This window comes from Ictalurus furcatus, chromosome 1, assembly GCF_023375685.1.
Source record: "Ictalurus furcatus strain D&B chromosome 1, Billie_1.0, whole genome shotgun sequence".
Taxonomy (NCBI): Eukaryota; Metazoa; Chordata; class Actinopteri; order Siluriformes; family Ictaluridae; genus Ictalurus; species Ictalurus furcatus.
The window spans coordinates 28825226-28840996 of NC_071255.1; the positions used below are offsets into that span (position 1 = coordinate 28825226).

Sequence of the window (15771 nt, forward strand, 5' to 3'; positions counted from 1 at the left end):
ATCAGAGTCAGATGCTGATTCTGCTGCCATTTCTACCAATGGAGTTTCTCCGGTGTCTTCCAGGACTTCTGTGTGCATAGTGATAAGATTCCTATTTGTTTGTTTATTTGTTGTGGCTTAAACCCTTCTGGTTTAGGCCACACCCACTTCTGGTTTAAATCCAAATACACATACATGTGTTATTCTCTGCATTGGTATTCATATATTTGTGTTTCTCTGCATTTGCACTGATCTATTTGTGTTTCCTTGCACGGTCTCTCTGCAGGCCACAGAAGGCCATATGGCATGGTTCATCAGAGAGGGGAAGGCGTCTTGAGGATAAGAACTGTGAGTCCTGGAGAGCTGGTGACATGGCCATCACGGGCCAGGCTTCCTTCCTCTACAGTGGCCTGCTGAATCAGCAAACCCGTAGCTGCTCCAACCAGTTTGTCGTTTTGTGCATCGAGACCAACTCCAACCAGAACACCGTCAACGAACTCAAACAGGCACAATATCGCCACAGACGCTGGCATTACAGATATTGACATCTACACCAGAAAACCTCTGCAATCAACGCGTCAACATTTCAGAAGGTGTAAATATCTGTACGCTGATGAAAGGCCATGTCATTGAGAAGCTAATGAACCATCAGTGAGAGCCATTCTCAGGTTTTGAGCACATGGACATTTAGTAGCAAAGCCATTTCTCTCACAGTGTAAAACTGCATGATCACCATGTTTAAGCAGAGGGACGTACCAGGCTTCCAATCCCTACAAGTCATTTTGATGCACTGTATTTTCATTTTTCAGTTTTTGGAAATTCATAGATGTCTTTTTTTTCTACTTCACATCATCTTTTCTTTTCGAGTAGCAAAAGATTTGTCAGTATTTAATTTAATTTCCGTGTTTTATTTATACTTGACCGCACATAATCTAAATATGTCCAAAAATTGAGGATAAATATGTAATTTATAGTTTCAGTTGTTCAGATGAAATCTGCTCCTGTTTCTTGCCTCTTTTATGAAAGAAGAATTTCTACAGCATCTCTATTGATCAAATTATATTCCATTTTTTTAGTTTCTGGAAATGTGACTGCAGATATTTTCTTTTTCCAGAGACCAATCAAGTCCTCATTTTCCGTTGTTTCAGTTTTTAGGCCAACAATTTGAGCAGTGGTTAGTGGTAAGAAGTAAGGAGTATTCTTCATTTTCACTGGTGTTTATTGAATAAAATCTTTTTTCCAAATATATTGTCTATGCTGTCATGTGTTTAACCTTTCATTGTGTAAACAAAAATTCAGCTTTGCCTTATGAGGGATCTTAATACCATTAAAGCCTATTGGCACAATGCAATGAAAAAACCATGCAAATGTTTCTAAACGTATTAATTATGCAAAAAAAAAAGTTGTTTCTGAAGATATAGTAAAATATATTTAGATATATAGTAAAAGTGTCAACTTGAAATAGCTCTCTAATTGACCAAGGTTTAAAATTTAAAATGGCTCCAGTAACTTTTTATAACTTAACCCTCCTATTATCTTTGGGGTCAATTTGACTCCATTCAATGTTTAACATCTGTAAATACATGATTGACATAATTTTTTTTGCTTCAGATTTAATGACTTTTCCTAATTTAACAGGGACAACTCTGTAAACATAAAATTAACATGATATTTTTTCAGTGTCCTGTACACATTTTGTAGCATCTGTGTTCTTTGGGGTCAATTTGACCCCAGGCTCTTATAGAGAAATTTTATAAGAAATAAGAAAATATTTATAAGAAAAATTTTACACACATTTGTTTTGGTTGTTTTACTGAGGTTACTAACATGCTATAATTTTACATATTCAATATACAATTGCAATCAAAATTATTCAACCCCGTTTGCAAAGCAGGTTTATTGTCAAAATGTACAGACTTTCAGCTGTTTGCAATGAACAAATCAAACAAAAGCAATTGAAATAGTTCAACACAATGAATGCTTCAAGTGGTTTCCAGAATTTAAATGAAAATGCAACTTATAATGATTTCTCCAGTTTCAAAATTATTCAACCCCCTGAATAGAATCCAGCACAAATATGGAAAACAGGTGTTGTCTCAAGCACACCTGATGCAACTAATCAAGGGCTTCATTAGTTGCACCAGGTGTGCTTGAGCTGGAACACGTGAAATACCTGAACTGACTAGGGGTAGAAAATGTATGAAATACCTGGACGGGGCAGAAAAAGGAAGCGATCAATGGCTGCAACCAGATTTCTGAGAAGGCAGGTTGTGAAAAACCGTCGAGTGACTGCAAAGACCTGCAGCAAGACTTGGTGACAACAGGCACTGAGGTTTCAGTGAGCACAGTAAGGTATGTACTAAATGCAGAAGGTTTCCATGCCAGAGCTCCAAGACGTTCACCACAACTGACCAAAAAGCACAAGAAAATTCGCTCAAAATCATAGAAATAAGCCACAGAAGTTTTGGGATTCTGTTCTGTGGAGCGATGAAACAAAACTGGAACTTTTCGGCACGATGGATCAGCGGTATGTCTGGAGGAAGAAGAATGAAGAAAGAACACACTGTCCACTGTCAATGGTTTATATAAAGGGCTATTTAAGAAGTCAACAAAGTCACATAAATTACCTGAGACATAAACCTTTGTAAAATAAAAATAAATAAATAAATAAAATCATATTCTGGAGGTTTAAATTGCTGTGGTCAAAATAAAAATTTAATCAGATTTGAGGGTAACATCAGGGTTAAAGGCATACCTTCCATCTAAATAGTTTACATGAGAAATATTTCCAGTGTACGAGTGTTTACATGATGCTGTCTCTGTCAGTTTGACCTCAGGTGACCTTGGTGTTGTGTCTCTGTCCTGGATAAATAAATTAACCTAAAACTAATGGCAACTCTTACACTGGATAACTACCATGATTTCAGCTAATTGCTTTGCCATTTTATAGGCAGGTTTGCACCTCCTATAAACAGCATGTAACAGAGAGTCATGGCAGTGCCACTGGTTGGCAGTAGAAACTGGGTTGGCATTGTATTTGGCTGTTGTAAGGCCATTTTAGTGAGGTTCTGAGGTTTACCTCAGACTTTAATCACTGCACTCTTATATCACCTGCCAACAAGCATCACATTGCCCATAAGCTGATGTTTTGCTTTTTTGTTGTTGTTGTTGTTTAAAAAAAAAACTTCAAAAACACCAATCCCTTTCAACTGTCTCATCATCACCCCAACATCTTAGCTCATCTTTGTTTTGCATTAGTCTTTCATTTTTTTCATTTTCTTGGAGCTATTTGCTGTTTCATAATGAACCTACTACAGCAATTATATCAGGACAACTGACAGCATTTACATATAAATACATGCTTTTAAAAGAAATATTCAATAAAGTAACATTTATTTCAGATGCTTTTATTTGCCGTTACATTGCACTGTTTTCATTTACTAAAATTGCATTTTTTTTGTTTGATGTTGTAGTTGCAGATTTTGTTTTACCCCAACAATGATGTGGATCCCCATGAAAATTAATAGCTACATTTTTGTACTTTTAACTAAAATTGTTTACATTTTTATTCAACAATGTAAAGAAATTAGCTGCTGAGTGAGTGTTTTAATTATTAAGTTTTGTGAGATGGAGCAAGGATGAATGTGTGTGTGTTTTTTTTATTGAGGTTGGGGGTATTTACTATCTTAAGGGGGATTGAATCTATATGCAGATTTGTCTTTGTGGGAAACATTGAAGGAGGAGGAGGAAAATAGCTTTTTTTGCTAAAAGAGCTGAGGTTATGCTTAGGGTTAGGCATAGCATTACTAATGAGCATTAATAATTACATTATATGGCCAAAAGTTTGTTGACATCACACCCAGATGTGCTTGTTGAACATCCCATTGCAGATTTAGTCCTCTTCTTTGCTGTGATAATGACCTCCACTTTTCTGGGAAGGCTTTCCACTAGATTTTGGAGCGTGGCTGTGGGGATTTGTGATCATTCAGCTACAAGAGCATTAGTGAGATCAGGCATTGATGTTGGGTGAGGAGCTCTGGGGTGCAGTCGGCACTCCAGTTCAGTGAGTTCAGTGGGGTTGAGGTCAGGACACTCAAGTTTTTCCACACCAACCTTCACAAACCATGTCTCCATGGAGCTCGCTTTGTGCACATGGGTCATGTTGTCATGTTGGAACATGTTTGGGCCTCTTAGTTCCTGTGAAGGGAAATTGTAATGCTACAGCATACAGAGACATTCTCTACAAGTGTGTGCTTCCAACTTTATGGCAACAGTTTAGAGAAGAACCAAATATGGGTGCGAAGGTCAGGTGTCCAAAAATGTTTGGCCACATAATGTGTGTCAATGGAAAGTTTTCACAAGAAAAGTAAGACAAACGTTTGCATGTATGTGTGTCTGGGAATAACACTGACATGAAGACTAACAGTCCGACTCATCAATGATTCTCAGCCTTCATACTTGGGTCAGCCCTGACTGTCACATGAGGATAACTGGAGGACTTGTAAAAAAAAAAATGTATATTGAAAATGTTTATTAATTAAATGATTAGGGTAAATAAATGCCTGGCAGAGGTGAAGACATAAGGGTGCTAAAACTATACTGAAGAATAAAGAATGCACTTTTTACAAGTGTTTTTGGTTGAACTTCATATATTGGGTTTTAATGTCTAATGACTTCACAAATGATTTATATACTGTACACCTGGGGGTTGTGGAATTCATATAGGAAGTAAGGGCTTCTACAACAATCAAGCATTGTGAAAAGATTAATGTAATTGGGAATAGAGTTACATGAAAAATAAACTCACACAAACCATCATTTGAATTCAGAAAGCATCATCACATGACCATTTAGATTCATTAAAAACAAACATTGCATAATTAATCAACGGGATAACAATGACAACAATCTTCCTATTACAATCTATTCCATGTTCAATCCGACGAGTTTATAGGGTATGTGTAGTGCCACATTGAATTAGACACATATTAATGAAACTAGGTTGTGCGTGGGTTTCTTTTTCAACGTGTTTATCCTGTTTGAACATTTTTAGGTATCCCTTCTGTATGTGGCTAGTGGAAAGCTGCAGTGTGAAATCCCTTCCTCTCACGGTGAGGGTGACATTTAAACTCCATCAGAAGGGGACTCCTCGGCTTTCATTAGTCTCCTGCTCTATGATTAGGCAGCTGCCTCAGCCTCATTAAAGTCTAATGAGGGATACGCTCGGCTCTTCATATGAGGTTTCCTCTGTCTAAATATAGTCCAAACTCTATACTGGTGGTGGACCCAGGTCTACCTAGGGTGAGCGACTCTACACGTGTAAGCCACATTGAGGAATTAGTGCCACTTCCTGAGCTTCTTTCCTCTCTTTCAAGTTGGAGCCGGTTCATAGCCACAACAAAAATTGTGGTCATAAGCTGTAATTAGAACACTACACAGGATGTGACAGCATAGTGCTTTAATGTAGATGGGTCTGTATGACATTTGTGTTTAATTAAATTTAATGTGAGTCAGTTATTTGTTGTTCAGTCTTATTCTGAGACTTGAAAAAGTTGTTTTATGTAGTTGGCGTTTGTTACCCAGGCTAGATGTGGCATACTTTCTGTAATTACATCCTGCCAAAATATAGCCTTTTATTGACAACTAAAAATCAATATGTCATTAAAGTATGTAATGTAACGCCACATGTGGATATAGAGTCCAGCAAATGGGGGGAAATTAAAATGTGTGTGTGTTTTGGGGTGGGGGTGGTGGTGGGGGGAACCAAAGTTATTTTGAGGGTTGGACAGATACATTAAAATGTCATTCTAAAGTGTTACCACTATTATTAAAATACGATGGTGAATCAAATGAAAACCTTATATACAGTGCATCCGGAGAGATTCACAGCGCTTCATTTTTTCCACATTTTGTTATGTTACAGCTTTATTCCAAAATGGATTAAATTCATTATTTTCCTCAAAATGTACTGTTTTTGCTTTTTATTTTTAATAAATTTGCAAAGATTTCAAACAAACTTCTTTCATGTTGTCATTATGGGGTATTGTTTGCAGAATTGTGAGGAAAATAACAAATGTAATCCATTTTGGAATAAGGCTGGAACATAACAAAATGTGGAAAAAGTGAAGCGCTGTGAATACTTTCCGGATGCACTGTATATGTGTGTGTGTGTGTGTGTGTGTGTGTGTGTGTGTGTGTGTGTGTGTGTATATATATATATATATATATATATATATATATATATATATATATATATATATATATAATTTATTTATTTATTTATTTGCATTGTTTATTGCAAGAAGGTGTCACAGGTAAAAGTGTATCAGCTTTAGGTAGCAGTAGAAGGGGCTACTGAGAACAACGGTCCAGTAGTGCCTTTTTACTTCTGCATCTACAAATGTAACTGTTTGTACTGTTTCTGTTTTATGTAATTTTTAAGGTTTTCGTTTGACTCACGCTCGTACATACTAAATAATGACCATGTATGCCTCATAAATCATGTTAAACCTCGAACTCTGATAGACTGGTAGGTCAGACAGCGTCTATTTTGCTATACAGGCACAGAAGCTAAAAATCATTTGAATCATTTATGCACACTGTTGACGCTGATTCAAAATGCATTTTGCACCTTTGTACCACACTTGTGTTTTGTTATCTAAGTGTAGTTTACATTTGTATTAGCAACTGATGACAGGGATAGAGAAATGAGAACATGAGTTTCTAATCTCATTTGCAGCTAGATCAGCCAATTAGCTCTGTGAGCCAGAGGAGCAGGAATGGTCATGGAGATGTCACAGGATAGCTTTGGGCACTATATGATAAACTGCCTGCAACATAAGGCTCATTGTGTGTAGCAGACCCAGTGTGTTGATTCAATTATAGTTCCTCAATCAAAGAATAGAATAAAATGATTTGCTTCACAAGACTGCAAAAAGAGGTTCTATTGCACAACAAAAAACAGATTAGTATATTTTATATTAGATTTTTCGAACACTTAACTATAGCAACAATCATTACTGCCATTACTTTCCTCAGTTATCTGTAAATTAAATTATGCTATAATTAATTTTTGAACATTCACATAGATTTTAGTGCTGAAAGTATAGCTCTAGATGACAGAAGGTTTAACCTCTTTATCCTGCTCAGGGTCACAGTGGAACCAGAGCCAATCCCTTGAACACTGGGCAAAAGGCTGTAGAATTCACAGTGGATGGGGTGGCAGTCCATCGCAGGGTACCACGCACACATTCATTTACACCAAGGGTCAATTTAACATAACCAAACCACCTACCTGCATGTTTTTGGACAGTGAAGGGAAAAGAGAAATCCCACAGGAACACAGCATCCATTGGCTGCTTGGTAGCGCTGGAGCTCAGACACATAACCTAGTGGTCAGTAGACCAGAGCCTTAACCATACTAAACAGTATGTTAAACTAGTACTCCAGCATCTATTATAACACCAAACAACCAACTTATTTTGTCCCACCCCGCTGAAAAAAATAAACAATAGAAATGGTCACAGAAATTCTAATGGTTTCCACTACAAATACAAACCATTACAAACCATCAGCTAACCATTAAAACCATTAATCCTTAATGCTATCCACTGGACATAACATGCCACCAATAAAAGGCAGCAAATGACCAGTACAGTGACCCACAGGGACCATTAAAGTTTCCATTAAAACCAATACAATTTCCATTATAACCATTAAAACCATTACAAACTCTATGAGAGGTTTTTTTCCAGCAGGAAAGACACTATATTACAGTTCTAGACAGCATATTAAACTAGTACTCCAGCATCTATTATTGCTTTGTGTAGTCTGATCTCGCCTGCTGTTTAGAAGTACAGTATAACGACTGGAACCAATACGCATGCGCAGTCCGGTCCAGCCCATCTCTTGTAGGCGGCCTGTGTGTGTGTGTGTGTGTGTGTGTGTGTGTGTGTGGAGCACGGAAGAAAAAGCCGCAAACACACTGATGTAGAGTTATCTGCCCGGGGGAGATGTTCTCATGGAGCTGGTCACACCGACAGCGTCTCGTTTGTGTTTGACTCCACCATGCACTTTAGGACTTCAATAAGATGCGTGTGTGTTGTCAGATAATCATTTTGCTTCTCGCCTGCAACTTCTGCGCATTCGTTTATACTCAGGGTAAGTCTGTTTTGGGTTTATTGCACTCTTCTGCACCGATGAAAGTTGTGTTGTATCACTTTGTGTGAAGGGAAAGTGATGAGTAATAAACCTGTGACTGTACCTCAGGAGTGTTTGTTTACTCTAGTTTCCGTTTGGGAAATAACTCGGCTACTTTTGTGTTGATTTGGTACAGTTCGTGTATTCTACAGACCGGTTATTTGTGTTGTACTACTATAGAACTGAACATAACACATACAAAAACAAGCAAGGTTGAGAATAAATATGAATGATGTCTTTATTAAAGTGTATGAAGGCGGAGTTTCTATGGCCGGTGTCCGTTATTCCGTCGTCATTCCTCCGTGCGGTTTCACACAGAGCTGACAACTCAGTCAAAAAGTCCAAAATTACACTCTGAACGCTCAGCTCCAACTACACAACATTAAACCAACACAATAACACCTAAAACGTTTGACAATCTTCTTATTTTCCGTTTAAAAAAAAAAAGCAACTTCGATAGCCTGTAATACTCAGCTAATGCTGCCTTCACGTGCCGTCGGAATAATTGTGAATCTTAGTTTCCGATCTAAATGCTATGTATGAACGTCGTTTCAAGTCGTAATTACACTCTGTTATGGATCTTGACAAATATTTTTTTTTTCACCCAGGTTTATAATTTGTCACTGTTAACGTTTTATCACGACGGAGGTTATTCTGTATTATCATTGTTTTGTTATACTTTTAGTCGTCCAATCACTGATTTGATAGTGGTTTATATCTAGCTGCACCCATGAGTGCATTATGTAAAATTGTTTTTACAGTATTGGTTACATGTTAGAAAGATACCAAATGACTTCCGGTTGGATCATTTGGAAATCGTAGAGATTTGAGTACTTGAATGTAAGTAGCGTAAAAATTAGAATCACCAGAGAATAGACGAAGCACGTGAAGGCAGCACTATCTTCACCGCGGTGAGTGATTTAAACATGTTAAGGTTTTGTGACTTTGTGTCGAGTGTTGGATTCTGTTTTATTGGGATGTTTGGTGTTATTTGATTGTATTTTCCAGATACAGAAAGTTTAGAGAGAGAGAGAGAGAGAGAGAGAGAGCGAGAGAGAGAGTACAGTTTAAGAGTAACAGTGAAGTTCTCACTCTGATGCTGGCCTCACTTGACATGTTGCACAGTTTTCCATTTGGCCGTCCTTGTTTGTGTTTGTTTTGCATGCTGTTGTGAAGCAAATGGCAGTTTGGCAAAGTGTTAGGCTAAACCCTTGACTGAGAGCTAATTCTTACTTATTTCTGTATTCCATTCCTGCTGGAAAAGCAAAGAAACCAGGCTATAGGAACCGTCACAGAAATTCTAATGGTTTCCACTACAAATACCATTACAAACCATGAGCTAACCATTAAAACTGTTACCATTATCATCATTGGTCTTTCATGGTATCCGTTAGACATAACATGCCGCCAAGAGAAGGTAACAGTAGAGACACACAGGGACCATTCAAGTTTCAATTAAAACCAAAACAATTCCCATTATAGCCATTAAAACCATTACAAATTCTATGAGAGTTTCTATTGTTTGTTTGGGGGTTTTTGTTCAGCAAGGATGATTTAATCAAAGGGCTACAGAAAGCAATTAGTATTAAAAATGACACCTAGGACATGATATTCACCTGGTATTCACTACCATGCGTGTCCACTGACATTAAACTTAATAAGATCACATCTGATGGTAGATCAAACCTGTGTGACAGTGCTTTGACATGTAATTACTCCAAACTCTATTGACATTAATCCTGTACAACTTATGAAGTCGAAATACTCAAGTAGCAAATTCTTCTTCTTCTTCTTATTATTATTATTAATATTTAAAGAATTGCTCCAGATATCAGACTTTTCAACACCAAGCTGTCCACAGGTTTTCACTCACATCTGTCTGGTGTCTGGTCAAGTAGCTTCTCATGTTGTACCCATTTGAAGTTCTCTTTTTTCCGTAGTGAGCATCTGTAACCAATTTAAGCTCCCTGCAAGTGAGATTCGGGACACAAGGGGGTGGGGAGAGGTGGCACTGAGAGGCGCCCTGCACCAAACAGCTTTACTTCGTATGGCTCATGGCTTAAGCACTACATCGGAAATGATGTACATTTGCAGTATCTCAGGGTTCTTGAGTTGTATGAAGTCTGAGATGTACTTTATGAGACTTCTTTATGCATTTTATGTTTTGCCTTTTTTTTCAATTTGTCGACACATAACTATGTCTCGGTAGCCGAACAGGACACGCCCGCCTAACACTCTGCTATGCCCTTTATGTTGTCCCGACCCTTTGTAAATGTGCGGTCATAGAGGTGACTGTCGTTTAAGGGAACGGATGACTTGTTGCAGAAGCAGCTTGTACAGGTCCTGTTGGGACCTAAGAGGGCAATGATAAGTTCCACTTAGGCATGCTCTCTTTCTCTTCTCTCTCTCTTTGTTCCACATGATAGCCTGTACAGGAGAAGGGATGTACATATATGGTCGTTTTGCTCTCCCACAGGCGCCTTGCGTAAAAGTGCCTTTATCACCTTCGCCTTCCCAAACGCTACATCTTCTGATCTGAGTACACAGAAATGTCTGTCCCTGTTCTGACAGGATAAGCTTTCTGTTCCTAGCTAAGTCAAGCAATGATTTAACTGTCAGACCCCCACTCTTTCTCTTTTTGTGTATATATATACTCTGCTTATATCAGCATTACACTAAGAAGCTTTCAGTGAATTCTGTGTCTGTGTGACTTATTGCCGAGCTCGGTACTGAGAGGGTAACAGCAGTGGGGGTCCAACAATTTAATTCTGAAGCCGATATCGACAAAATCCTGTCATGGCCTTTTACAGTATGAAGAAAGTGAGCGCAGACGTGCTGGAAAGTCTGGGAAAAGGGGCTTCCGAAATATTTTCATGAGGAAAGAGAAAAAATATTGTATCTCACTCACGTCTTTGCTTATCTATTTTTGTCTCTTTCTCTGTTTATCTCTCTCTCTCTCTCTCTCTCTCTCTCTCCCTCCCTCAAAACACTATTTATTGGCTATTAGCAGAGATGTAGTGTTTTTTTTTACCCTCTTCCTAAATAATGGATAAGCATTATGGAAGTGAAATCTGAACTAATATTGACCCGCAAAGTGTCTCAGTACTCACACACACTCAGTATCAATAAGGCGCCGTGTATATCTGCGCCAGGAAAATCCCAGACCCGTACTCAAAAGTCGCACGTTTATGTACATATTACACATACACTGCAGCATTATAGATGTGACACCATGGGAGTTGCATGGGAGTTCAGACATTTACAACAAACACACACCATATTTTTGAGTACTTTTGCATAACTCATGTATATAATGCATATAAAATCGAAATATAATGCAAATAAAATTCACTGCTGAGGGAAATCGAATGTTGTGTGGGAGAAAACTCCTTAGTAGGAAATAACCACATATGAATGTTGAAAAGAGACCAGAACAGAGTTTTCAGTGCTAATAATCATTACGTTACAGCATTTGGCAGCCAGTCTTATCCAGAGCAACTTAGAATTATCTCATTCATACACACTGAGCACTTGAGGGTTGAACTCACAACCTTCCGATCAGAGGTCCAACATCCTAACCGCTGAGCTACCACGTCCCTGTTTTTCACATGCTTACGTTTACCCCTATAAGACTCAGCTTATTATTCGCTTATCCATCGAAAAGCATATTAATCAGTAGCTGCAATGTTGTTGTTTTTTCAGTAACTACAGTGAAACTAATAGCAGAATGTGTGTAGTTACAAGACTGAGGAATATACTGTAAGGCCAGTGTTATATGTGATGACACTGATGAGGTGATGTCTCAAATCACATAGTCTACATTTATAAGTATTTATTAATCAAAACGATCCAGAAGATTGATTATGTAAAACAAATGTTGTTCCCCCCATGTTGTTTTCTCCCCATGTCTGGTCACCTGATAATTTTTAAGTTTTAAGATACCACCCCATTATTTACGTTGGTATTGCATTGGCACACACGTTGCACCCATTTTATTTTTTTGCACCTGCACAGTAGATGTGTCGAATGAATGTAGGATATGCACAGCTGCCATCTTGCGTATGTGCATGCATAGTTAAAATGAAGTACAGAGCTGGCTAGTGTGGACTCTTCTATACATCCTGGGACTGCATGTCTTTGTCTGTCTCTTGCACTTTGTTTGTGTGAAAAACACACACTAAACATTAATTAAAATTTTTTGCACTTAGAGTCTAAGAGAAAATACGTATACTGAAAAGATTCCGCACTAAATATAATCCAATACATCGCTTTATGTGCTCCACTTTTGTTGTGTGTGAAATTATTAATGCAGTCTACAGCCTTGAGCTGCAGTGTTTTTGTGGTTATATTGATATAACTAAGTTACATTATTCATTGCCAGTCCATGCTTTTTGCCCTGTGGCTCCTGATGAAGTCACATGGTTTTGTTTTTCAGTATGTTGCTCTGCATGTCTCGTGCAGTGGTAGTGTGGGCTGGTTAAGCAACTCGCAATAATAACGCAAAAGCCGTCAAACTGTACAATTTGATTAGAATGATACCGAGAGAAGCTGAAAAGATAACGTCAGATTTCTGTATTTGTCTGTGGAATCGCACTTATTCTTCGGTCATTTTCGTATTCTTCTTACGGGCTGGATGTTCGGACATGGTCCCTCAGCTTGTCAGGATTAGGAGGCGCTCTTATGTAACAGGGTAGGACGCGTCTCTCGTTTGATCCTTCGCCAGCCGATCTGTTGAGCAAGTCCACCAGTCACGCTCTTCATCTAAACATATGCAAACCATTTCATTCATTGCATCCTCTCTCTGCCTCTTCAGTGTGGACGAGGATGACATGTCTACAATGTGTCTTCTGATGTCCTGTTATTGAATCCGAAACAGTGGTGCTCTTCTGCTTTCTATGAGAACTGGCGGGTTCTTGACATCTGCTGAATGAAAGTGAGAACTCAAGTGCTTCAAAGCTCGTCTAACACACACCATATACATGTTAAAACACCTGGAGTACACATGTGCGAAGCTCCACAGCCAGATTCATGTTGCGACCACATCTTTTTGCCATCGTCACCTACACGATGCATGCACCATGAGGATGCCATCGCGTTAACGTATGTCGATATTGTAAATATGTATAAAATATTTCCAGATGTATTTACAGCAGCGATGTAACTTTTCGATATTTAACTTTCTTTGAAGAAACATTCGGAGTTCATTTTTGAAAAGACGGGATTACAGTTTTTGGCCATGTGCTTGAGCTAACAGTTTAGGACAATGTCATGCGTAGATGACTGGCATGTGTTGGCCATGTTTGGAATGTTTTCATTGTTTCTGCTCTTTAGATCTTCATTGAACTGACCTTGGACAAGCTATTTGTCAGATAGCCTTCTAAACCTAGTGTCCATTTGCTTATTGAGAGCGATTCATAATTCAGTTGCACGATTCAGAAATTAGTCACCGCTTGGATTGTGTAGTCTCTGATTCATGGCGATTACACGGCTTCAAAAGATGTGTTTTGTAGCCACTGTGTCCCGTTTGAGGACCCAAAAATAAATAATTCACTTAGCAGTATGTGGCTGCAGGCTTGAACGTGGAGACGATAATACAGTAGCCATTCACTTTCTCTGAAGTGGTGGCTGTGTGGGGCTTTCCGTCCAGTTCTTTAATTTTTAACTTTGAAAAGGCAAATTAAACAAAACCTGAATGGAAATCCCCACCTTGCCCTCCGATCCCCACAAAAAAACACTCCACCTAAATAATATGGGAGTGGATGTGGCTCAGGTGGTAGAGCGGGTTGTCCACTAATTGTAGGGTTGGTTCGATTCCCGGCCTACATGACTCCACATACCGAAGTGTCCTTGGGCAAGTCACTGAACCCCGAGTTGCTCCTAATGGCAAGTTAGCGCCTTGCATGGCAGCTCTGCTACCATTGGTGTGTGAGTGTGTGTGTGAATGGGTGAATGAGAACCAGTGTAAAGTGCTTTGGATAAAAGCGTCATATAAGTGCGCCATTTACCATTGATCAAAGAACAGTTTATACAATAGACTGAGATGGAACATCTGCTGATCAGTTGATAAAGTCTCAAAATGCAAAAAAATAGTGATGGGAACAGTTTTTTTCTCTCTCGAGTGAATGAATGGGGACTTTGGGAATATACAGTGGGGGAAATAAGTATTGGACGCGTCAAATATTTTTTCAGTAAATATATTTCCAATGAGGCTATTCACATGAAATTTTCACCAGACATCAGTATTAACTCAAGAAATCCAAAAATATAAAGACTTCACAACATTAAAGTCCATAAATAAAGTTATGTGTAATAAAGTGGAATGACACAGGAAATAAGTGTTGAACACGCTAAGAAAAAGCAGTTCTCCAAGGCAAGGTAAAGCAAGGAACCAGCTGAAATCCATTAGTAATTATACCCCCTATATGTGCAAATTAATATCAGCAGGGTTAGTAAATTGATGGTCTATAAAAAGGCTTTTCGTTACCAAGGTGTCACACAAGACACATCTCATGATGGGTAAAAGCAAAGAGCTCTCCCAAGACCTTCGGAACCTTACTGTTGCAAAACATATTGATGGAGTCGGATACAGACGTATTTCAAAACTTTTTAAGCACCAAGTGGAAGCAACATCACTCCGTCATCAACCGGCCACACACAGGAGTTCCTCGCAAGATTTCTGACCAGGGAGTCAGCAGAATAGTCAGACGAGTAGCCCAAGAGCCAAGGACCACTCAGAAAGAGCTCCAGAAACACTTGGAGGCAGCAGGTGCCATCGTCACAGAGAAAACAATAGGCAATGCACTCCACTGCTCACGCTCACCCCGCAAGACTCCATTACTAAAGAAAAAGCATGTCAAAGCTCGTTTAAAGTTTGCTACAACTCATTTGGACAAGCCTCTGAAATACTGGGAGAGTGTAGTCTGATCAGACGAGAGCAAAATTTAACTTTTTGGCTGTCAACTACACACCATGTTTGGAGAAGAACTTAAAACACTTAAAACACTATACTAACAGTGAAGTTTGGAGGTGGAAGCATCATGGTGTGGAGCTGTTTTTCATCACATGATACTGGCAGACTTCATATAATTGAAGGAACGATGAATGGAGCCCTTTACCGGGAGATTCTAGAGAAGAATGTGCTCCCATCCACCAGGATGATGAAGATGAGATGTGGGTGGACCTTTCAGCAGGACAACAATCCAAAGCACACAGCAAAGGAAGCTCTCAATTGGTTTCAGAGGAAAAAAAATCAAGGCGTTAGAATGGCCCAGTCAGTCACCTGACTTGAATCCAATTGAACAAGATTTAAAGACAATATGTTTAGAAGAATGGGCCAAAATCACACCTGGATACTGCGGCCCATTAATTTCTTCATACAGGAAGCGTCTTGAAGCTCTCATTACAAACAAAGGCTACTCCACTAAGTATTAAATAACTTTCAGTTAGCGTGTTCAACACTTATTTCCTGTGTCATTCCTCTTTATTACACATGACTTTATTTATGGACTTTAATGTGAATTCTTTATATTTCAGATTTCTTGAATTAATACTGATGTCTGGTGAAAATTTCATGTGAACAGCCTCATTGGAAAT

General features: G+C 38.7%; 2 protein-coding genes across 4 annotated transcripts in view; both read left to right on the top strand.

Moving 5' to 3' along the window:
• The window catches only part of col15a1a (collagen, type XV, alpha 1a), a 92959-nt gene extending 91736 nt beyond the window's left edge, over positions 1 to 1223 (top strand). For all 3 annotated transcript variants that reach the window (XM_053635691.1, XM_053635692.1, XM_053635693.1), the window contains one exon: positions 266 to 1223. In XM_053635691.1, the coding sequence (XP_053491666.1) occupies positions 266 to 524 (259 nt within the window). In that variant the 3' untranslated portion in view covers positions 525 to 1223. The remainder of the gene's footprint in view (positions 1 to 265) is intronic.
• Positions 1224 to 8048: 6825 nt separating this feature from the next.
• reck (reversion-inducing-cysteine-rich protein with kazal motifs) overlaps positions 8049 to 15771 on the top strand; it is a 76078-nt gene continuing 68355 nt past the window's right edge. The window contains exon 1 of the mRNA XM_053635694.1: positions 8049 to 8139. Coding sequence (XP_053491669.1) covers positions 8070 to 8139 — 70 coding nt within the window. The 5' untranslated portion in view covers positions 8049 to 8069. The remainder of the gene's footprint in view (positions 8140 to 15771) is intronic.